The sequence below is a fragment of the Megascapheus bottae genome, chromosome 21 (assembly GCF_031878675.1).
Source record: "Megascapheus bottae isolate mThoBot1 chromosome 21, mThoBot2.hap1, whole genome shotgun sequence".
Lineage (NCBI taxonomy): Eukaryota > Metazoa > Chordata > Mammalia > Rodentia > Geomyidae > Megascapheus > Megascapheus bottae.
Window position 1 is genome coordinate 14,576,438 of NC_143529.1, and position 24,762 is coordinate 14,601,199.

Here is a 24,762-nt window from a genome sequence, read left to right on the forward strand (position 1 = left end):
AGGTAGAAAGGAAAATCTAAATTGTTCTGTCAAGTCCAAGAAAGGGCAAGAGTCCATTCACTAATAAGCTCAGAGAGACAGTAAAGGAGTGAGGTTTTCATACTATACAGGTGAAGCTATGTAAGGATGTGTGTGTCGCTGGCTACATTACAAATAAGGATGGGGCTGTCTATTGAGCAAATTGAGTCAAGCTTGCAGTGATGGTGTTTGTGGATAGCCCTGCCTCCTGGCAGACTCAGCTAATCCCCTGAATGACACCAGGGTGATTGGGCAGCCTGACAAGCCATCCCACTTTGGAAGACTAAGCCAGTAGGATGGCAGGGTCTCTTCTTTTTCCTTCCAGAGGAGCTAGCAACACAAGGCCAATAGAAAAGAAATGTTTCTAAGTTTTTTTTGGGGGGGGGGCGTGGGCCATGTCCCTCCCCCCTCCCACCTGTATTTTAGACGTTGTGACCAGCTATATCTCATTCAGTCCTCACTCCAGGTTGGTGACATGCTGGTGACAGTGGTGGTGATGGTGAATTTCTTTCCTCCTCTGCTTAATCTTAAGAGCTTATTTTTCTCAGTTTTTCTACATCAAAAACAAAGAAAGAAAGAAAGAAAGAAAGAAAGAAAGAAAGAAAGAAAGAAAGAAAGAAAAGAAAAGAAATCTTAGTGGAAGCAGCTCTATTTTGTAAATTTTGGCTTATTAAAGAAATGTAGACTTATAATAAATAATTCAGATATAGAAGAGTAGAAAGAAGAAAGCAAAATTACCCTCCCATCTATGCATTTAACCACTGTTCGTATTTTAATAGATAGTTATCCAGATGTTTTCTGTAGGTTTATGTAAAGAAATATAAGTATGTATTTTTAAGCATTAAAAAAACCTGTTCTTTTTAAACAGTATATCACAAACACTTTCTACAAAAACAAAAAAATTAGACTTGAAGCACTCTTTATTCTCACAGCCAATATTTCATTTCATAAATGTACCAAAATTGATTTACTTGCCCTCTATGGTTAGTTTTTTCCAACATGATGCTATTTATAAATGAAGAATCTTCTTACTTCATATGCTTTTTAAAAATGCACAAAAGATGCATATACATCTTTGCACAATTGTCTTATTATTTTCTTAGGAAGAATTTCTCACAGGTGAACTTCTAGATGAACGGCTATGAACATGTTAACTTGTGTCACATTTGCTCAAAGAATGCCTTCCAAAATGTTTCAGCAGATTTATATTTTACTTATATGACGCCTCTATACCTTGTTCTCTCCCTCTCTTCCTCCCTCCTTCCCTTCCTCTCTAAGCAGCTATCTTCTCTACAGCCATCTACCCGCAGTTAGCCTTCTTGAGCACACACAGGGCTACTCAATGTGGTATTAACCCATGTACCTCACGTAGGTTAGATTTGCTCATATAAATCTCATCCCTGGGAAGATGGAGGAAGTTCCAAAGGGCCCTCGTTTTCCCACATTTCTGAGGCTTAGAAAGGTTCTCTCCCTTACTGAGGGCACCCAAGTGGCCTAGCAGGAATCCAAACCCTGCCTGGTCTCCTTCCAGGACTTGGAGGTCTTTCCCCACAGAGCCTGGGGACATGCCTAATGAAGCAGTGGGGTGGAAGGGTTTTCCACCTGTGTGCTAGCAAGCTGCTGAACTGTCATCCTTGCTCAGCTGATTATGACTGGGGACAGCATGTAACCTCTGGATAGAAACAGCAGGAGGGGTTTTCCAGAAGTTCCTGGAGTTTCCCCTGAGAACAAATGAAGTATCTTTATACTTCTGTTTTAGAAATGAGGAAGCCTGTTTTCAAAGTCACAGCCATTTTCCACATTGAAATCCCTGACCAGAGCAGATTGCCCCACCCTGGGACTTTCTCCATTTGCTCTTCTCTCCATGGGTCCCGTGGGTGGGTCGGGGGTGGGGTGGGCTGCTCTCTTCTGCGCTGGACCTCACCCAGCATAATTCTGCTTCCTGGGCAGGAGCTGATCCTCTGGATTCTTGGAATGAAGTACTCCTGGTCTTCTCATTCTTCTTTCACAGTCGCATTTATTTGGAGGTGGATAAGCACTCTGAAATGTAACTCTCAAGGGCTCTAGCGAGGCCTCCACAACTCTCTAGCTCTAGGCAGGCACTTATGGAAGCATTCACTATACACAGACCAGTGTGTGACAGGAGCCAACAGCAGGAGGAGAGCCACATGGCCACCCACTTTCTCTACCTACAAGGAAGAGATTTCTCATGTGTTAAAGGGTGATGCCAAATAAATAGACAAAGAGGGGGGAGGAAAAGAGAGATGAATGTGTTTTAGCAAATAAAATCTGAAGGGAGCTTCAGTTGATGGGGAAGAAATTTCCTTCCCTAACAGCTGTGACAAAAGTATTCCCTGGCACCAGAAAGGAGCAGAGAGTGCACTGTGTGATGGCCAGAACTCACACTAAACAGTGGGACTGTCAAGATGTCAATGTACATACCAGGCTCAGAAAGGCTCTGCAGCATCTTCCCACAACAGCAGGGCAGTTAGATTCTGTATTAAAGGAACTGAGAGGCCAGGTGCTGGTGGCTCCCACCTGTAATCCTAGCTACTCAGGAGGCTGAGATCTGAGGACCACTGTTCAAAGCCAGCCTGAGCAGGAAAGGCTGTGAGACTCTTATCTCCAACAAAGTACTCAGAAAAATCTACAAGTGGCTTTGTGGTTACAGTGATAGGGCATTAGCCTTGAGTAAAAGAAGCTTAGTAACCTGGCACGGTGGCTCACACCTGTAATCCTAGCTACTCAGGAGGCTGAGATTTGAGGATCAGCCAGGGCACAAAAGGACCCGAGACTCATCTCCATTAACCTCCAGAAAACCGGAAGTGGCGCTTGGTTCAAGGGTAGGGTGGTAGCCTAGAGCTGAAGAGCTCAAGGACAGGACCCAGGACCCCAGGACCCACCAGAAGAAGAAGGAGGAGGAGAAAGAGGAGGAGGAGGAGGAGGAGGAGGAGGAGGAGGAGGAGGAGGAGGAGGAGGAAAGAAGAGGAGGAAGAAGAAGAAGAAGTAGCTTAGGGAGAGCACCCAGACCCTGAGTTCAAGCCCCATGACCAGCCCCAGCCTCCCTCAGAGGATAATGGGTGTGTTCAGACACTGGATTCCCAGGAATGCATTCCAGCTTTTAAAGAAATGTTTTTATTATCTGACAGCATGCTGATTCCTTTCTAAAACATGTTGTTGACTAAACACTGCTGATCTTCTCAGACTATCATCTACGGGAAGAGTTGGCTCCCACTACCCTTATTTTTTAATGGATGGTGGTCCCCATCCATTAAAAAATAAGAAAAGCAGGGATGAGGATGATAAACATGGCATGGCATGGTAGTGGCTTACTCTTGTTATTCCAGGTAGGATCCCAGGCCAGCCTAGGCAAAAAGTAAGGGGAACTACATTGCAACCAACAAATATGGGCATGTTGTTGCATGCCTGTGGTGTCAGCTATATAGGCAGCATAGATAGGAGGAACCCTGGGCAAAAACCTAACAACCTATCTGAAAAATAATTGAAAAGCAAAATAAAGCTAACAACTCCGCTTAAAAGGCAGAATGACTGCCAAGCAAGCATGAGCCCCTGAGTTCAAGGTCTAGTAATGCCAAAAGAAAAGGAGAAAAGCTTCTAAACATCCTCAATGTACGTAGCACAGTGCCTAGCCTCCCCTTATGGGTCCTTTACTCAGTCCATATCCAATACCAGTCAGTCTTCAGGATAGTTTCCTAATCTTAACAGATGAAGACATTGATGCTCAAAAGGTCACCACCCAGAGTTAAGCAGAATCTAAGATGATCGTGGAAATTAAAAAAAAAATAAATGTGTCACCCAAGGAAGAAAACAGTTCTTGTTGTGAGATCTTTGATGGTATGGTTGCTGTCTCTTTTATGTGCACCAGAGATAAGACCTCCCACCCCTGCACTCATTCACCCTGTGACTCTGACCAAGCATCCTCCCAGGTTTGTTTGCCAATCTGCCCAACAAGCACAGTATGGCCTTTGTTTATCACTGGGAAACACCTGGCCGCCTGTAAATGGACGAGGAGAGCTGAAGCAGCAGCCCTTCCCATCTCACTCTGATCTTTCTTTCTCCCCTGCCCGTCTTGGCCCACTCCTAGGTATGACTTCATTGAGATTCGGGATGGAGACAGTGAGTCTGCCGACCTTCTGGGCAAGCATTGTGGGAACATCGCTCCGCCCACCATCATCTCCTCGGGTTCTACGCTCTACATCAAGTTCACTTCCGACTATGCCCGGCAGGGGGCAGGCTTCTCACTGCGCTATGAGATCTTCAAGACAGGTCAGTGGGCTCTGCCCCTGGGAGTGGGAGGAGGAGCCCCGGCTAGTGGGTGGAGTAAGGTGGTAAGGGTTGGGGGGAGAGGTTCATTCATGGTCTACCTGGAGCACTTGAGATGAAAAGCCGAGCTGTCATTCAACTTGATGGGGCAGACCAAGCACCAATGGGGCTGGGGGAGAGGAGGGCAATGGAGAAAGGATGAGCAGATAGATGGAAAAAGAGTTTTGTCTTTAAAAAAATTAAGCTCAGGGGCCGGGAGTTTGGCCTAGTGGTTAAAGTGCTTGCCTAGCATGCACGAAGGCCCGGGTTCGGTTCCTCGGTACCACATGCATAGAAAAAAAGCCAGAAGTGGTGCTGAGGCTCAAGTGGTAGAGCTCTAACTTTGAGAAAGTCCAAGGACAGTGCTCAGGCCCTGAGCTCAAGCCCAGGACTGGCAAAAAAAAAAAAAATACATCTAGACATTCTCCTTGGTGATCTAGTTTACCACTTCTATACAGTGAGCCCCTTCTTGCCACAGGGTAGTGAAAGCAATCAAGAAAATAGCAGAAAAAGAGGCAGAGAATCTTGTTGTTGTTGCTCTCCTCCTCCCCCCTCTTCCTCCTCCTCTTCCTCCTTCTTCTCTTCCTTCTCCTTGGAGTAGAGCTGAACCCAGGGCATAGAGACCATTCCTTAGCTTTTTTCTGCTTGAGACTATCATTTAGTGCTCCACCATTTGAATCACACCTCCACTTCTGACTTTTTGCTGGCTACTTGGAATCTCTTGGATTTGTCTGCCTGAGCTGGCTTCAAACCACAATCTTCAAATCTCAGGAGTTACAGACATGAGCCACGGGTACCCGGCTCTTCTTTTGAGTTGACTGATTTCATTGGCACCCTCCCACCCCCAAACTTAGATTCCTTTAGGTCCAAAGAATATAGGTCAGAGCTCATTTCCTTGACTGGGTAAAGAGGACTCCTATTCACAGGACACTGCTTCAGCATCCACACCTACAGTCTCCATGTAGCTGCCCCTCTGTTGAACCAATGGTGCTTCCTATGTGAAGGTTAAAGGAGGCCTTTAACCCACCCTGTCTGATCCTTGTGGGCCTTGATCCCACCCTGTCTGGCTTCCCACCACAGAGGCTTCTGCACCATCTTTATTCTGCAGTAGCCTAAGTTTTACATCTCACAGACAGGATTTGGTTCCAGGGGAATCTGTAGCCCTGTCAACAAGAGACCTAAGACCGGCGCCTGTTGAGTTCAGTGTGAGGGAAACTATTCATATATATTTTCTTTTTCATTAAACAGTTCTTGAAAGGAAGTGGTAGCTGCTGAAAGCACTTTTTATATCACTCTGTCTAAATATTTGTCTAATTTGTCTGCCTGAGATGGTGAAATCAAATGAAGGGGTGGGGTCAGGAGAATTGTATTGTACCAGAGTAGGAGCCTGTGCAGTCACAGGACACAGGACCCGGAAGATTCCATGTTGGCTTTTTGTACTTCGGGTTGCAGTGAGGTCCCAGGAACTAAAAGCTTGTGTGTCCAGGGCTCAGCCTAGTTTGAGGTCCCCAAGTAGCTTGGCCCATATCCCTTGATTTTTGTGCAAAATGCAGACCAATGCCATCTGTTCTGCTGATGCCTCTTCTAGGAAAAGTGGGAAGAGAGCAGAGGGAAGAGCTAGAACAAAGCATTGGTCTCTGCTAGTGGAGGAGACTAGTGTGTGAACCTTCAGTGTATCTAATTGAGAGGTGGTGGGCATAAAAACGAGAGAGCCACTAAGGGACTAGCTTTCTGGAGTCTATCAGATAGCATGGTAACTAAAGCTATCACTCAGCAGCGGAGTCTAACTGTGAAAGGGAAATCACCCAAACAAGTCCTTCTGGGCAGCGGACGGAGGAAAGTCAGAGCAAGGGTGAGCAGGGCAATGACAGCTCATCGCTGATCTCAATGTCTCCCAACTCAGTATTTTATGAGGCATGATGCCACATTCTCCAGAAAGCCACAAGAAATAAAACAGGAATGTTAACTCAATCTATCATACAAAGTTGAAAGGACGATATGAAAAGGTAACACACAAGAGGGCATCATAATTCAGCCCTTCTTGTGACACGTTGAAATAGAATTCTGAAGGAGCAGCAAGTTTGTAAACAGCCTAAATACAATGGTGGCAGCCAACAAAGATGGGGGGTTTGAGCCTGAAGCAATGGGGTACCCTGCTCTAATGTCTAGGATCACCTCTAGAAGAGCCTGTTGCCCTGAGTAGCTACTACCAACAACCTACGTTTCTGTGTGTGTGAGTCCAGGGGCCTCCATGGGGCCATCCCTACCTGCCCATGTACATGAGCCATACAGAACACATGAACACACACACACACACACACACACACACACACACACACACAAAGGCTCACACCTATATTTCTAGCTACCCAGGAAGCTGAGATCTAAGGATCCTGGTACAAAGATAGTCCTGGCAGGAAAATTTGTGAGACTCTATCTCCAATTAACCATCACAAAGCTGAAAGTGGAGCTGTGTCCCAAAGGATAGATAGCATCTAGGTCTTGAGGTCAAGCCTAGTACCAATACACACATACACACACACACACAAACACACACACACACACACACGGAATGTACAGAATGTACAAGGAAGCAGTAGTCTAACCTAAAAAGTTTGGAAAGGCTTGTGGCCTTCTAAGTGCCACGTCTTCTACCCATATTTCCACGACTGCAGTCCTGAGAGAAAATACACATTCACAGAACATGAAAGAAATGGGTGGACATGCTGAAGAAATCCAAACAAACACGGCTATGTTTGCTAGTCGGGTTTATAAAATGAACGAAGAGGGAAACTATAAACACAGATATTCAAATATCCATAAGAGCACTCTGGAAGCTGCATTGCAGAATTATAGTGACAGATACATCGTCACAGTGTGAGGACCTAGAGAAGACCCGTGGCTGCAGTAGAGAGCCTATGTTTGCACTTCATGAGGTATCAAAGATCCTCTATCTTACCAGACCATGGTGATGCACCAAGAGAAGAGTAAGCCCAAACAACTCCCAAGCTTAAGCAATTTCCAATCATCAAATCCTGAGAAGACTAGAAGAAGGACTAAATAACTTGAAAAGTGACACTGGAAACAGAATCTGTGGAAAATATATTGTGGTCATTTTTTTTTCAATGCTTCTTGGACCAGAGTTCAAAATCTGGCTTTTTCTTCTGGTGCCCAGTGGCATATCTGAAAGTGAAATGGGTAATGCCATTTATAGACACAGGAAACAAACCTGAGGCACCCACTACTCCATGCCGGAATTAAGGGTTTACCTGAATTTACCATCTGTGGGCAACTTTAGATAAAAAAAAAAACACTGCAGTTTTAACATCTTTCTACGTACAGTTTCTGCTAGCAAAGTTATCCCATGTATAGTGGTGAACATGAACTGAGCATTCTCACCCCACCATTCTTTGTTATAAAATCATTCACTGCAACCCAAACCTCTGACTTCTATGGACAGGCTTAGCAAGGGAAAGACTTGAATATTTGTTGACTGAGTTGTTCTTTTGTAAATTTTATCTTTTCAACACATTGCAGAAAAGGATCTTGGGTTAGTCAGATTTCTGTATAACTCAATTTTCGTCTCCTTTTCTCAACATTGGACATTCAACTTCCACTCTGATGCCTTGACTGTGGTGCAATTAGAGATGAAAAGTATGAGCTTAATAAACAAGTTTGAGGGCTGGGAATTTGGTCTAGTGGTAGAGTGCTTGCCTAGCATGTACGAAGACCAGGCTTCGATTCCTTGGTACCACATACATAGAAAAAAAGCTGGAGGTAGTGCTGGGGCTCAAGTAGTAGAGTTCTAGCCCTAAGAAAGCCCAAGGACAGTTCTCAGGACCTGAGTTCAGTCCCCACGACTGGCAGAAGCAGAAGCAGAGCAGAAGAGGCCAGGCAGAGTGATGATCGCGGTTCAAAGCCAACCTGGGTATTAAAGTCCATGAGACTTTTTCCAATTAACCACTAAAAAAACAAAAGTGGTGCTGTGTCTCCAGGGGTAGCCTTGAGCTGAAGAGCTCAGGGACAGAGTTCAACACACACACACACACACACACACACACACACACACACACACACAAAATAAAACAAGCCTGGCACTGGAATTCATATCTATAATGCTTGCAACTCGGGAGGCCAAAATCTGAGACTTGAGACTCCAAGTCAACCTGGGTAGGAAAGTTCATGAGACTTTTATTTCCAATTAACCACCAAAGAGCCTGAGCAGAGCTGTGGTTCTAATGGTAGAATGTTGGCCTTGAGTAAAAAAACCAAGAGACAGCACCTGGCCCTGAATTCAAGCATCAGTACCAACACACACACACACACACACACACACACACACACACACACACACACACACACACACACGTATACACAAAGATAAAGCTGGATAAAAGCTTTCCTACCTGATTTAAAAGAAGCCAGAGAATAATGCCATTTCTAGTCATATCAGTCAGCTACATTTTTAGGGGTTAGGGGATGCTTAAATCCTAAGGTTGACACTTCCTGCTAATTATCAAAAGTTGAAAAACTTCCTCTAGTTGAATGCAGGATTCAGAACTCTGGAAACTGAATAGAATTCTCTCATCCTCCAGGCCTGACTTGGGCTCACTAGTTATCAGTGGAGGCATTGGTACCCCACCCCCAATAAAGAGAAGGACCCAGTAATGAGATTCCTCCATAAATCCCCCTGCCCCAGGGGGTTAGAGATTCCCCTAGCTTTCTAAGAGAATGACAATGGAGCCTGCTTTAGGAGGGGTAGTCAGGATGTCTTTCCTCCCTCTCAAGCCAGTTGTGAATAGAGAGTTAATTTCCACCCAGCCTTCTTTGAGGCTCACTAAGTGGCTAACATGTGAGGAGCATTGCATAGCAGCCTTAAACTCTAACCTTTTCCAAATTCCTGGGGTTGGGGGGGGAGAATCCTGAAGACCTGCCAGCTGGCTTGGCTTTGCCCAATTGCATCATCTCCATCCTGGGCCCAGGAGGAGGCCCTCAGAAGTTGGAGGCCTATAGTAAATAAAGCTGGAGATGGAGGCCACTCCAGCTCCTCCCTCTGAGCCCAGTTGCCCCCTCACAACCCTGGGTCTCCTGCCTGTGAATGATGGAGTGCAGAGCCTCTACAGTGAGGTACCCAGAGCTCCCAAACAACTCATGAAGGCTAGTGCTTGCTCAGGTCTCCTCCATTCTCACTTGGCCAAGGCTGCCACTCAAGGGGGCCATAGACTAATAGATAAGTAGGGATATTGGGATTTCCTGTCCCTCCAAGCTAAAAAGAAAGTTGAAAGACCTCCCCTCTCCCGCTGATCTGCATAGTACATTTTCCCAGTTGAGACATGCAGCTTTCCAGAAAGCCATCATCAGTGAAGAGACAAGACCTGCAGAAAAAGACATGGTTGTGTGCTAAGGTCAGCATACTGATATCACATAGTTACATTTCACCACCATCCCCAGAAGATGCTTCCTGATTGATTAAAATTTCTGTGGATTTTTTTTTAATCTCTTCATGCTTAGGGTGTTTTTTTGTTGTTGTTGTTGTTTTGTTTTTGTTTTTGTTTTTTTTTGCCACCAGTCCTGGGCTTGAGCTCAGGGCTTGGACTTTCTCAAGGCTAGCACTCTACCACTTGAGCCTCAGCACCACTTCCGGCTTTTTCCTATGTATGTGGTACCAAAGAATCTAACCCAGGTTTTCGTGCATGCTAGGCAAGCACTCTACCACTGGGCCATACTCCCAGCACTTAGGGTGCCTTTTTATAAATCCTGCTTCCTTTTCTTATTTTAGAATTCCAAATAGTGAATGAATCCATTTGCAATTGTTATGCATTTACATCGACAACACCAGATCTTGCTCTCTGTTGATTTGGAGGGTCTCTAGGGCCTGGCGTGTCCCTGTTGCCAAATCCCATCCATGGTTCTTCTTTGGCAAATGGAGGCTGGTTTTAAAGCCCAAAGAGGGGTCTTTGAATATGACTCCACCTAGAGGTATTAGATATGGTGGTTGTAATCCTCTTACTGTTCCTGTTGCTATCCAAGCCTCTGCCAGGCTGTGAATTTAATCAGGATGCTTCTGTGTGTCACTGGCAAGGAGACGCACAGAGCTTAGGGGAGAGACAAGGCTATCCCTGCCACAAAGGAACAGAAGCCCTCCAAATGTCAATAAGCTGCTGCATTTTTCCAAACTTGCGACTAGCACGGCCTTAACATCCCCAACATCCCGCTGCGATCAACCAGCTAAAAAACATCGATTGTTAATTGTCTGACCACTACAGAGCAGCTCGTTTTAATATAGTCATGACATGAATGAGACCCGAGCTCCCCTTTGCCCCTCCCCTCGGGCACCTTGGATCTTGGAGAGAGAAGGGGCACTTTAGCTAGCTGTGGTACAATAGGGGCTAGTGTTGAGGTCAGCAATAAATAAGAGCAGACATTGTTTTCCCTGCTGGCAACAAGCAAGTCTTCCTTAAGGATTGAAATAACTTACATTTCTGGAGTGAGCAGCTGAGTGATTGAGAAAGAAGACTCTGTTCCTCTGTTCAAGAGAATTCACTCTCACACAGACACACAGACACACAGACACACACACACACACACACACACACACTTCTTTCCACCCTCTAGTCTACCCCCCCCCCAATTCCCCAATGGCTACTCTTAGTTGAATCTACAGGGCCTCCCTAATTTTTGTCCTAATGAGGGCCTGGCTTGAGGGCATGGAACTCAGATAGGAGGAGCATGCTACCCCAAGAGCCACTAGGAGAGCAATAACAACCTTGTGAATGAGGAGATTTGGGTCCAAATAACCCATATGTCAGAGATAGCAAAAAAAAAAAAAAGGCTTTCTCTTAATGCTATGGTTCTCTTTGACACACAGGCTCTGAGGATTGTTCCAAAAACTTCACCAGCCCTAATGGGACCATTGAATCCCCTGGTTTTCCTGACAAGTACCCACACAACTTGGACTGTACCTTTACCATCCTGGCCAGACCCAAAATGGAGATCATCCTACAGTTTTTGACCTTTGACCTGGAGCATGACCCATTGCAGGTCGGAGAGGGAGACTGCAAATATGATTGGCTGGACATCTGGGATGGCATTCCGCATGGTGAGTGATGATGTCGCTGTCACAGGCACTCTCGGTCCTGGCCTTTGCCTATGAATTGCTTCAGTCATGAGGAGAAGGGAGAACAGACTTCAGAGATCCTTAGTTCTTAGGGAATCCCCAATGGCTTTTCTCTTTCAAGGATGGTTCTAGAAAAATTACCTGAAGATAGTCTACTTGCTTGAAGGTACTTTCTTTAGAGAAAGATAGGAGACTAAGTAGATACTTGGTAAAGGATGGGGATGACAAAGAATTGGTGGTATTCTTTCCATGCTCAGTTATCAGGATAGAAGGTGATTCAATAGCCAACCCCAAGGACTTAGTACCGGAATGACCAAGTTGACAAGTTGCTTAATCTTTCTGCTTCTTAATCATATAATGACATTATCATCATTATTACTATCACTATAATGTTATTTTTTATTAAGCTAGTTGTAGATAGAGGTTGAGAAGATACTACCCTCAAAGCCAAGAGAAATGTGCATGTCGGGGAGAGGCTGTCAGTGTTCACTTTTGTTGTGATTTGAGTATTTTCCAATACAAAGAAGATGTGATGACTAAGCAAGAGGAATTTCATCTCCTGGGAGAAGCACGCAATTTAGTCGAGAAACCAGAGTTTGAGTCCCGGCTTTGCTATTTCCTAGCAGTATGTGTAAAGAAACATTAGATGACCTATCTGAAATTCAATTTCTTCCTCTGCAGAGCAGGTATTATAATGATACCTTTCTGGCCCATCTCCCAGGGCTAGAAGAACAGAATGAAGCCAGCTCAGTGAAAGTAGTTTTTAATGTACAAGAAAAAATACTCAGCATCATTCTGAAAGCACGTCTTCGGTTTTTATGGCCAGGCACACGCAGTGATGCTTGATTGAGTATTGTGTCTTGGTAGGATGGATGGAAAAATGTATTGAAAATTAAGTTTGGAGTCCTGGTGACCAGTGCTCTCTCTTTGTCTTGTCTGTTCAGTTGGCCCCCTGATTGGCAGGTACTGTGGAACCAGAACACCATCGGAGCTCCGATCATCCACAGGGATCCTCTCCTTGACCTTTCACACAGACATGGCAGTGGCTAAGGATGGCTTCTCTGCACGTTACAACCTGGTCCACCAAGAGCCACTAGAGAGTAAGTTGGCCATTTGGGAACCTCCTCTCTGTCTTCCTACCAAGGCCAGGAAGGGGTTATAGGTGAAGAGTTCACCTCTGTGAGAAGAGAAGGCAGCATGACAAACATGGTGGCCTCTGAATTCAGAGATGGGTACCACGTCCTCCTGTTATGGGCGGAGCACTGTGCAAAGCATCAAAAAGTACTGTTCTGGCTCTGCTGTCATGGAACCTGCAGCCCAGGCTATCAATCTCTAGTCCTGAGCTCTATCCTCAACCCAGCTGCTCTTAGCCACATGCTTTAGACATGTGACTACATCACCTTAGAAACCCAGATGATCTCTGGAAGGAAGAGAGAAGTAATTTAAGGATAGTAAGAGCTAAAGAACCTTCCTGTAATTGCAGACATCTCACCATCTATGTAACTACAGATATGGCAATCCAGCTTACTACAAAGTAGCTAGGTTCTGCTCTGGGAGATATATACATATATATATATATATACACATATATATATATGTATATATCTTCATCAAACAGTTTATAAAAGACAGAATAACAAAGAAACAAAGAAACAGCATGGCAAACTATACCCATTCTACAAACGGCCAGTGCAGTCACAGAGATGAAGGGCAGATTTGATACTTGAAAAAGATTGCTGGACCTTATCAAACATAGGCATATGCAAATACTGACCTGCAACCACAGTGTCCATATGGAGAACAGCAATTTAGCTGATGGCACAAGGCCACTGGGAGGGAGGGCTTTCTGGATCTGTTTACCCAGACACGTAGTGTAGGAGAGTGGAGAGTGACACACGTGTGTTCCCAGAAAGGTTTCCTCCAAACAGGCCTTTATGCTTTGTAATGTCTATCTTCTGTGCACGAGACAGTTGGGTAGAAGAGAGAGACATGCAAATGTGCCTTCTGGGTATGCGTTAATAAAGCAGACTTCCCACGACGGTTCAGCCCACCCAAATTGCCATGAATCTAGCTCATGTTCACCTGTGTTGCTGGTGCATCTGGCATCTGAGAGCATCCGTAGCCCAAAGCAGGAACGTTCTTACGTTGTAGATAGTATTTTTAATTTGTATGATGATTCTTATTTATCCATCATCTAATTTCTTTTTAGGTCCAATTTAGTTTCAGACCCAGAGGTGTTGTCAGGTTCTGTGGCATAATATGGTTTTGTTTTGTGTGTGTGTATGTGTGTGTGTATGTGTGTGTGTGTGTGTTTTCATGTGATTAAGTAATTAGAGTTTCTATTGAGGCAGTGCCTACAAAGAAGGACTTGTTCCTAAAATGTCTCTAGAATCAGGCAGTGCTTGGCAGGTCTAAGGATTTGATGTTGAGATGCCTAACTCTGCACCTTGACTTTCTTCATTCCCTCAGACTTTCAGTGCAACGTCCCTCTGGGAATGGAATCTGGCCGGATTGCTAATGAGCAAATCAGTGCTTCATCTGCTTACTCTGATGGAAGGTGGACCCCTCAACAGAGCCGGCTCCATGGTGATGACAATGGCTGGACCCCAAACTTGGATTCTAATAAAGAATATCTTCAGGTACTTACTCAAGATACCAGGGCATGTGCAAACTAGATGTGTTGATGGGGCAGTGATATGGCTCTCAACAGAAATGGAGGAAGGATGGACACACACACACACACACACACACACACACACACACACACACACACACACACACACACACACCAAAAAGACTAAGCTGGGTACTGTGCTGTATTCTGTGTTGGAATAAATTGATGAGTAAGTAGGTCCTTGTTCTTGCCCCTGTGGAGATTAATGGGTTTGGAAGAAGTTGTTTGGCTGGGATGTTGTTTGCTCTATCAGTATCCAGGGAACATTCTATAAATAATTCCAGATCTTCCTCATTCTTGGCACAGAGGGGGCATCGGAGATGTGGAGAGGGAACATTTTCCTAAGGGCAGGTTTGTTGGGTGCTAGATGAATATGGCAACTTCTCCTGATCTTTGCTGTTTAGAAAGAGCTCTGCCAGGAAGGTTTTGCACTTAGCTATCAGAAGAACACATGGGAAAATGTCACTACGGGGAATGAAACTCAAGTTGCCCAGATGCTCTGCAGAGTCTTTTCAGACTATTGTTTGCTTTCTTCCTGAACAAGTCTTGCAGCTCATGTGAAGTAATCTCCTGCACTGCAGACGGGTCCAGTCCTTGTCCCCTGGGAAGAAGTAAACAGGGGGAGAGGAAGCAGCTCATTCTGTACCAAAGTCTGCTTTTAGATTCATGCAGACAGCCTTGTGACCCAGTGACAAAACTGTCCTGGCTGTGATGTGACACAGCAACCCTTGCTCTAAGAAGGATACTGCAGAGCAGATAGCAGGAAAGGGTCAGAGACCACTTAGGACCTCTAGGGAGCCCGTAAAGGTTCTAACAGGACATCCTATAGCCATTTGTCACTGTCATCCCACTCCACATCTTTTCATCTTGAAAAACGTCCAGAAAAATTCATTGTAATTGGCAGTCCATTGACTATAGGACTTATGTTTGGTCCCTAAGCACTGACTTTTTAGCATTGCTATCCACCTGGTTTTCATACACATAGGTAATACTGCACTCTCTTGTGAATGATTTATGATGCATTGCACATATTAAATAGCCAATAAGTACTTACTAAATTGACTTTTACCAACGTGCACAGACTAAATTTTGGTCACATGGACATTGCCATTAAGAAGCTCCATTCCATCAAAGAAACAATATCCAGAAATTTCTAAATGACTTTGGCATTATGAGAAGGGAGGCACCTCAGAATGTGCGTCCTCCTTGCGGAGAAATAGGTCAGAACTTGGTGCATCAGCCTAATTGCTTGGGCAGATTTTGCATCCCCTTTGACCTCTTGATGACCTGAGCAACCCAAGACACAATGGACTTCGAGAGAGGATAAGGAGTGGAGACAACCTCAGGCTGTGACTTGCTCACCCAGGGCACTATAAGTGAATTGGATCGCATTGGACTGGATTGGAGTGGAGTCGATTTAGCCATCCATTACTTCTTGAGGACCACATGTGATTTCTCAGACCCGTGGTTTAACAAGGATAGATTGTAATTTCTAGGTGTTTGATAGGATAATCTGAATATTATCTATTCATAAAGCAAGGGGATCAAATCAAGTTCTGTTTTCAAGGTGTCCTTTCTGATGTCAAGTAAGCCACGTTTAATTGCCCAGTGGAATTGCAAACTGATACTAATTAGTAATCCCTGCCATGAATCACACTACCAGACTGTAAACTGGGTGTGACCACTGTGTCCTTTGTAGAAAAAGCCAGATGGTGTTGGGAATAGTGGCCCCCTTACTCCTTGTCCTCTCTTCTCCAGGTGGACCTACGCTTCCTAACCATGCTCACAGCCGTCGCAACCCAGGGTGCCATTTCCCGGGAAACCCAGAATGGCTACTATGTCAAATCCTACAAGCTGGAGGTCAGCACTAATGGGGAAGACTGGATGGTGTACCGGCATGGCAAAAACCACAAGGTAAACCCACTGCCTTCCCTCAAAGGAGCTGAAGGATCATGGATGAATGAGATGAGAGGGGCTTCATTCAACTCAGCCCCACACAAGGGAGAAAGATGTGTTTAATGAGGTTGAAAGAACCAACAGAGGCAAGGGACCTTTGGTCCTGGAAAAACTTTCTTATGCTACAGTGATTGGAAAACACCATTTCTCTGACAGTTGGGTTGCTGTTGCATCTTGTTCAGGGGAGGGAAAGAAATCGAGAGAGGTTAGGGAGTGTTCTTTGACTACAAATGTCGGAGAAAATGTGTTCGCTCTCCTTGTCTCCACACACAGGAGCCACTGAGCCTGTATGGCCTGAGTCCTTTCCCCATGCTGGGTTAACAATCACAAAACCACATGAAACTTCAGTTCGGGAGTTACCAAGGTCTGGAAATGAAAAGGCACAAATCCTGAGAGGGAATCACAATGTCCCAGAGAAGAAAGAGGACAATAAATAATGAGAAGTTCTGTGTGTCAGGGCTAGATCTGAACTGGCAATCATGCTTAGCAGCGAGGCATTGAATGCTCTCGGCTGGTGCTTTCAGTGTCTGAGGCTCCCAGATGTGTGGTCCATGTGGATGATGTGGGGCTTTTGTGGAACACAGGAATGAGTATCAGGTACTTAGCTTCCTTAAGCACTTGGCACTGTGGGTCTTGCGGCTGGTGATGTGCTGCTCGCACTCTGCATTCAGCATAGGGAAGGTTCATAGCAAGCAGCCAGTGTCTCGCCTGGGTGGAGCCAGGGGCTGTGGGATGGACTCACAGGTGGGGGAAGTGGGGGAAATCCTATAGGCTGTGACTGACTCTCAGGTCAGGGAAGTGACGTCTTGGGAACTCCTAGAGGCTGCTCATCTTTCTTGGGGAAGGAATCAGGAGTGAGGAAATTTGGGCCATCTTTTTTTTTTTTTTTTTTTTTTGCTTTTGTGCTACAGTTCCTCCACCTCTGGTCTGTTCTACTGCACTCTCAGTAAAAGACATACACAATGGACGAGCTTTCCCAAGAGGGAGTCTCCTCAGCTCCTCAGTCAGCTTGCTCTGTGCAGCAGATACAACCAGAAGCCGGACTTACACCCAGAAATTCCTGCCCTATAATATTGGCAGCCCCACTCAGGAAATGTGAATTTTTAAAGGCATTTGATTAACACACACACACACACACACACACACACACACACACACACACGATTTAAATCTCCATAGTAACATGGCATCATTCATATGAAAACCATGGTTTGTAGAAGTTACCAGGTGTCTCTCATACATTTTCCCCTTCATTTTCCCCATCCAGGAAGAAAAGTGCTTAGCAATGCAATGACAACCCCCCCCAACCCCCCCCCCAGTCTTGACGTGTGGGTCAGGTAGGTGTGGTTTCCCATGGACTTTGTTTCAGGGAAAGTTGCCACAAGAGTCAGAAGTGGTAGTTAAACTGGCACTGGGATCCAGGAAATCCCGAGGCTGAGTCCTCATATTACCCCACTTACTTTCTACTCTCTCCACCCACCTTTCCTTTAAGAATCCAATGGAACTGGAAGCTTGGCTAGTGGGTGAAAGCCAGCAGATGGGTATCAGTGAGTCCTATAGGAGAAGGAGGCTCACCTGACTGTCTCCCTGTCCAGGCTCAATGACTAAGCGGCGCTGGCCAGGGGGATACTGTAGCATAAGCTGATTTTAAAAGCACACAGATGGACCGGGATGCTATTTAAAACACCATTTGTAGGAAATCTCCTTTTGGAAATACCTTAGCACTGCACATTTTGATAGAATGCTGTCCTCCTGGCTCTTTATCCCTGGTATTCATTCTTTAGGGAAGATATTCCTGAGAATTGCATTTAGCTGTCTGGTTACAGAATCTCATCTTTCTCAATGTTTTCATATTCAATATATTCTTTTTTTTGCCTCTTCTTTTCCCCTTGGCTAAATTTCTTTCCCCAGTAGCTAATGGATAATGTGGGGTTTTTATTGTTGTTGTTTTGTTTTAGAGCATTGGTTTCACCCACCTACAGAAAGCTGGAGCAGAGAAAAAACTCTTTTTTTTCCCCCTTAGAAATTCATCCCACTGCTACTTAAAAGAGGCAGAGAAATGAAAGCCTGCCAATTAGGCATTGTCCTAGTCCAGGAGCTGCCTTACCCACTGTGCATGCAGCAGCCAGCCAGCACTTTCCCTCCCTCTTCTGTACAGTGCTCATCGCTGCCCTTCCTCAGCAGGTCTCCCCCATATCTGTGTTCAGTGTGTAGATTCTGCTCTGTTCAGGACGCATTCATGGCTGCTGGAGTTAAAATCGTTGAGTGAACCATGCCAAATAGATTTGTCAAGTCTGATGTTGTTTGACTTGATGGCATGAGGGGGAGGCAGGCTGGAGAGGGAACCTGGGGCCAGTGGGGGGGAGGGTTCATCCATGCTGGTAATCCCACTGTGTTTTCCTTTGTGGCTTCTGGCTGCTGGGCACTGTGCCAAGGTAACTGAGGCTAGGTGGTGGGTTTAAAAGTGAAATTCAGACAGCAGGACCTAAGGAAGAGGGTAGAGCAGAGAAGGAGGTGACAGTCTGTTTGGCTCTGGGGTCCAAGGGTGAGGAATTGTAAACAGCCTCACAGCAGGCAGGGAGGGAAGAAGAAGTTGTGATGTTTGGAACAGAAATTTGGAAATTCAATTTCAATTCTCCAGCCACCGTCAACACCAATGCAGCATATCAAAGATGAGGGGGTTTAGGAAAAATGGGAGAAAAACAAGATTAATGAGCATTCCAGTTTGATGAGAGATGCCTATGACATGTCCTTGCAAAAACAGTCCTTGCAATTTCGGCCCAAACTGGATGAGACAAGATGTAAGCATAGAGGTGGAAGACTTTCTTTTTTCTGCTAGGAAGCACACAGAAGATAAAGGAACCCTCTTTCTACCCAACAGGTACTGCCAGTGAGGGTGCCTGTAAGAAATCTAACTGCACCATTGCTAGGGATTTCAGCAACCTCCTAGCAAAGTGAGCCCTGGTTATGCAGACTACATTCACAAATCTCCAAATTATTACCCAGTTCCACATGCTACCAATATGGAACCTATGATTTTCATGCAGGGCGGGTTCTCCTTATGCATATTTATGGTGTAACCACAAGGCGGAGAGCTGGTCTCCTTGATGGAACCCATATCCAGCTCCCTTAGATTATACAAATTATTTCACATATATTTCTGCAGAAACCACAGCAGAAACTACTGCTTTTGCTTTCACCAGCTGTATGACTAACATCCCAGACACAGGCACATATATGTTCGTGTAAGTTACACAATCATGAGCACAGTTACCAAGAAATATGCATGGGCAACAATAGAAAGTGCTCAAAGGTATGAAGTCTTGGTCAAGGTCTGAGAGTCGGGTGTGTTGAGGCTGCCTGAGAAATGGAGCTGTGGTTGGTGCCAAGACAGTGGGATAGAGGCTATTGCCCTTCTCCACGTAAGGGAAAGTTCTTGTCTTCAGTTTTCCTTATTTGGTAAATGTGGGTAGCTATGCCTGCTTAGCACACCCCTGGTTACCTTGCTTTTAGTCATGGTGTTTCTGAGCTGTTCTCATCTATTTTTTTTTTAAAGAGAGAGTCTGTAGACTCTGATGGACAGAACAAGAATGGAAAGTTGAACACAAGAGTAAAGGAAAACCCACGACTTTTCAGAATTACTTAAAAACAGGTGATGGGACTGCACTAAGCTCATTATAAAGATGACTCCAAGGGGCTCAGTCAATCCTCAGGCATCCAGCTAGTTGCTTTGGAATTTTATCATGTTCTGATTATTGTGGAATTGCAGCTTCCAGAGACAAAGTTACCTGCCCCAGGGACAGGGAGTCTTATAGTTCCCCCTGGAAAGGCTCCTAGCCACCCTACTTTGCTTTCTAAGCTGATGTTCTCCCAAATCTTACCCAGACCGTTTTCTCATCTCACATCCAGAAGGAAATTAGCTTTCTGATTATACCACCTAAGGAAGGGCTAAGAGGCATGCATTTTCCTAGAGTACCTGCCTTCTAATGGACATCTAAAGGCGAGTGTTTAGATGGCATGCCTAGAATTTGTGGAAGGGGATTTGGGCTTTATCACAGAATCTTGAGGATGGAGAGTTGAAAGAAGTTGCTATTTATTTGATTTGGCCACATCCCTCCAAAGCAAACACCCTACTTCTAAAGTGCTTTGGTCTATATTTATTTTCAAAATTAAAACAAATCATTTTTAAATTACAGACTTGGAAAGTAAGGGAAAGGGTAGTATCATAAAAACAGACCCTCGGGGCCAGAAGTTAGGCCTAGTGGTAAAGTGCTTACCTAGCATGCATGAAGATCGAGGTTCGATTCCTCCGTACCATATACATAGAAAAAAAGCCAGAAGTGGTGGTGAGACTCATATGGTAGAGCTCTAGCCTTGAGAAAGCCCAAGGACAATGCTCAGGCCCTGAGCTCAAGCCCAGGACTGGCAAACACACACACACACACACACACACACACACACACACACAAAACAAAAAAACAGACCCCCTAGCTGGGCACAAGGAGCTCATGCCTATAACTGTAGTTACTCAGGAGACTGAGATACCATGATTCAAACTCGGCCTAGGCAGGAAAAGTCTGAGAGACTCCCATCTCCAACTTACCACCAAAAACCCCTGAAGTGGTACTGTGGCTAAAGTGGTAGACTGCTAGCCTTGAGTGGATATAGCTCAAGGATGGTGTCTAGGTCTGACTTCAAGCTCCAGGACTGGCACCCCCCCCACACACACACATACACAAAAAGACCTCTGAATCAGCTAGCTATGAGTTAGGAGCACGTGACATCTTGTCTTCAGATCTTCTGAGGTGAAGCACTGTGTGACCTTGGAAATCTCTCTTCCCGGGTGGGTGTTTCAGTGTTTCCCCCCCACCCAGATGGAATGGTGCTGCTGCTTCTGTTGCCAGCAAGGCACCCGCTGAGCTCAGATGGAAGGCTCTCTACAGATGCAATCAATGGATTAGCCCCACAGAGCTGTTCTTGAGCAGAAGCAAGTTGTCAATTTAGAAAGTAACAGGGTCCCCATGGGATATTTATCTGCCTCTTAAAATCATAGGCCTGGAAGGGACTATGAGAAGTCATTCACTTTTCCCTGCATCTAATGGGCCTGCATTTGAGTGACCTCAGATAAATGCACCCCTCCTAACCTAATTCTTTTGTTAGGGATGCAATTATTCATCCAATTAATAATTTGGGGTTGATTTTGTTTTACTTTGTTGCTTGTTTTACCTCCTGGTAGATCCCTGACTGGTCTTTAACTCCTTCTGCAGCAGTTATTCTGCTTGTCATGTAAAGATGAAGACAGTGACTTAAGCCACAAGTCAGTAAAAGGCATCAGCCCTCAGGAGCCACGGATGCAATTGCATCATCTAACCATGGCCCTGTATGCTCTGAAGAGCATACTGTGCCTGTTGGAAGTCCAAGCCCCTCAATTTATTTGCTCCTTCCTCTAGTACAATGGTGAAAAATTCAGTGCCCCCAGTAATTAAGTTTTCTCCATATCCATTTGTACAGGATGAGCTCAGACCTTTAGCCTCTCCATTTAGGAAGCTCAAGGGAAAATTTCATTACACCTGTGTTTGAACCTTTGCTCTGTCAGGCTTGTATGGCTGGCTTCACCCAACCCCTCCCATGGGTGGCCACCAGAGATGAGGCCAGACTCCCTGACGCTGATGTCTTTGATGCTGAATTCCTTGTGCTTCCAGCTATGGTTGTGCACACATGGAAAAAGCACCAAAGAAAGGAATGGAGGGTACCACAACTTCATTGGCCAACCACAGTGAACCTAAACAAGCACCAGAACAAAGGCCTTGCCTGATGCATTGTCATCGTCTGCCTCTTTTCTGCTGTGCGGTTGTAGAAATTCTACCAGAGAGGCATGTGGGGGGAGGGAAAACTCCAGAACCCCATGCCCTGTTTCCTGTGGCTCTGTTTTATCCACTTGGGAGTTAGAAGCACCTCCTTAAAAACAGCAACAAGAATCCCTTCAGGCATCGCATGGTGCACATCTGTAATCCCAGCCTCTGTGAAGGCAGAGGTAGGAAGATCAAGGCCTGAACCAAAGTGTAAGACCTGCTGAATGCCAGTGGTTCATGTTTACCATTGTAGCTAACTTGAAAGGCTCAAACAAGGAGAAGGAGAATCATTATTCAAGGCTAGCTAGGGCAAAGTAGTTTGTGAGACACCTTCTCACCCAGTTGCTGGAGTAGTGGTGCATGTCTGTCACCATAGCTGCATGGGAAGCAGAGTTCAAGAAGATCATAGTTAGCTGGGCACCAGTGGCTCATGTCTGCAATCCTAGCTACTCAGGAGGCTGAGATGTGATCATCACAGTTCAAAACCAGCCTGGGCACTAAAGTCTGTGAGACTCTTATCTCCAATTAACCGTTAGAAAACCAGAAGTGGTGCTCTGGCTCAACGTGATTGAGCACTAGGCTTGAACTGACAAATTTAGGGACAGTGTCCAGACCCAAAGTTCAAGCCCCATGACTGACCAAAAGAACAAAAAGATCATGGTTCCAAGTGAGCTAGAAAAGTCTTGGAGACAAATCTTTCTCAATGGAAGAAGCTGGACATGGTGGCATCCCAGCTATGGTGGGAAATAAAAGATAGGAGGATCTCAATCCAAGAGCACGCCTGAGCAGGAAGTGAGATTCTATCTCAAAAAAAAAAACAACAAAAAAAAACCCCAACTACCTACCCCCCACAACAACAACAAAAAGAACTGGAGGAATGGCACCCGACTGGCAAGTGCCCAAGTCTTGAGGCCAAACTCCAGTGCTGAAAAAAAGAGAGACAGAGACAGAGACAGAGACAGACAGAGACAAAGAGACAGAGAGAGACACAGAGAGAGACAGAGAGAGAGAAAGAGAGAGAGAGAGACAGAGAGACAGAGAGAGAGAGAGAGGGAAAAGATTACAGGTACAAGAAGAACCATTCAACCAGCTGCATTCCCCCCCCCCATCTTTCTTGGATGGTATATCATTCCCATCCAGCTCACACATTGATCTGGTGCCTTGTCTCCCTGCCCCTTCTGCACCCCGCCCCCCATTGTCCATCTCTTCTCCAGCCCTGAATCTCTGGACTCCTCTCTTCCCCTCCCTTCTCCTCTCCTCTCCCCACTATTCCTCCCTCCTCTCCTCTCCCTCTCCCTTCTTCCCTCTCCTTCTCTTCCCCTTTCCCTGCCCCCCCATCCCTTCCTTCCATCTCCTTTTCCTTCTCCTTCTCTCTCCTCTCCTCTCTTCCCCTCTTCTTTTTTCTCCTTTCCTCTCCACTTCCTCCTCTTTTTTTCTTCCCTATCTCTTCCCATCCTCTTTTTTCTATGTCCTCTCCTCTCCTCCTCCCCACCTCTTCCTGTCCTCTCTTTTCTCTGTCCTCTCCTGTGCTTCCTGTCTCAAATCCTGAAACCCTAATCCTGTTAGTAGGCTGTGTTCCAGGGCTCAGTGTCTCCATGGGGTAACATAATCCTGCATTAAATCTCAGGGCCCCACAAGGCCCACACAGATGGAGATGCGCACTTCCCACCCACCTCTACCCCCAGAACAAACTGGCCTGCTCCTCTGTCTCCTCTTCTGTGACAGGAAAACTGCCTGATGACAAAAACAGCCCAAAAGTAAAGGAGGAGAGCAGAGGTCATCAGAGTCATAAATGAACATTTGGCAGTTGGGGAGCTTCTTTGCTAGCCCCATTCCCCACCCTCTCTCCCTCTCTCAGATTCTCTCTCCCTCTCTCTCTCTCTCTCTCTCTCTCTCTCTCTCTCTCTCTCTCTCTCTCTCTCTCTCTCTCTCTCCCTTTCCCTCCCTCCCTCCCTCCCTCTTTCTCTCCCTACACACACACACACACACACACACACACACACATTTCTGACTCTGACTCTGCATCTGGCCAAGTTCCAACATCCACTAGAATGAAGGCTGCTTAATTTTTTTTTCAAATAGTCTTTTAGGAAGAGTTTTAAGAAATGTCAAGACCATGATTTATAAACAGGGAGGGGGAAAAAAGGCCATTACCTTCACATCATTCCCCCAGAGCAATGCTCCCCCCCCAACCTTGCCTGTTCAGTACGACAAATTAATTAAACAGGATGGCATTCATTGATTAACAATTTATTTTTATGTGTAGACCTGGTGACTGGTTTCAGAGAACATGCGAGGGAAGAGGTGGCAGAGAGAAGACAGGCTTAGATCCAGGATGAGTTGGTGCAGTTGTAGCTCAGCCTCGTTTTCTAACCACAAAGGCACTTTCCCAGTTTTCTTGCCCCTCCTCCTGCTCCCACCTCCTTCTCTGCTGCGTGCTTTGTTCTCTCCCTCCTTGAGTATTTGTGACCAAGCAGATTGCAAAGGAGAACTTCGGATGCAATGAAACATTTATTAATGGAGAGATATTTATTTTAAGGAGGGGGGGAAAAAAGAGAAGAATATCTCATGCACAATTTCTACCTCAGGGTCCAGTACGATGTTGTCTTTGAAAATTTTTTCCTGCTTTCTTTGTGGTCCCTGGAGCCAGGAGAGTTCAGATATTTACAGCATGATAGAAGTGAAAAGTAAGTCACACCATAGGAAATGCAGGCGTGTGCAGGTGGAATGCAGAGCTTTATTCGGATCAGAGGCAGCAGTGCACATGAGGAGACACTGCATCCGTCTGTCAGAGAGGCCACCCCATTAGGAAGGTTAAAGGA

At 45.5% G+C, this 24,762-nt stretch overlaps 1 protein-coding gene across 3 annotated transcripts in view; it reads left to right on the forward strand.

Moving 5' to 3' along the window:
* The window catches only part of Nrp2 (neuropilin 2), a 122,087-nt gene that overhangs the window by 32,645 nt on the left and 64,680 nt on the right, over positions 1-24,762 (forward strand). For all 3 annotated transcript variants that reach the window (XM_090354672.1, XM_090354673.1, XM_090354674.1), the window contains exons 3-7: positions 4,124-4,305; positions 11,210-11,440; positions 12,403-12,558; positions 13,928-14,097; positions 15,891-16,046. In XM_090354672.1, coding sequence (XP_090210798.1) covers positions 4,124-4,305; positions 11,210-11,440; positions 12,403-12,558; positions 13,928-14,097; positions 15,891-16,046 — 895 coding nt within the window. The remainder of the gene's footprint in view (positions 1-4,123; positions 4,306-11,209; positions 11,441-12,402; positions 12,559-13,927; positions 14,098-15,890; positions 16,047-24,762) is intronic.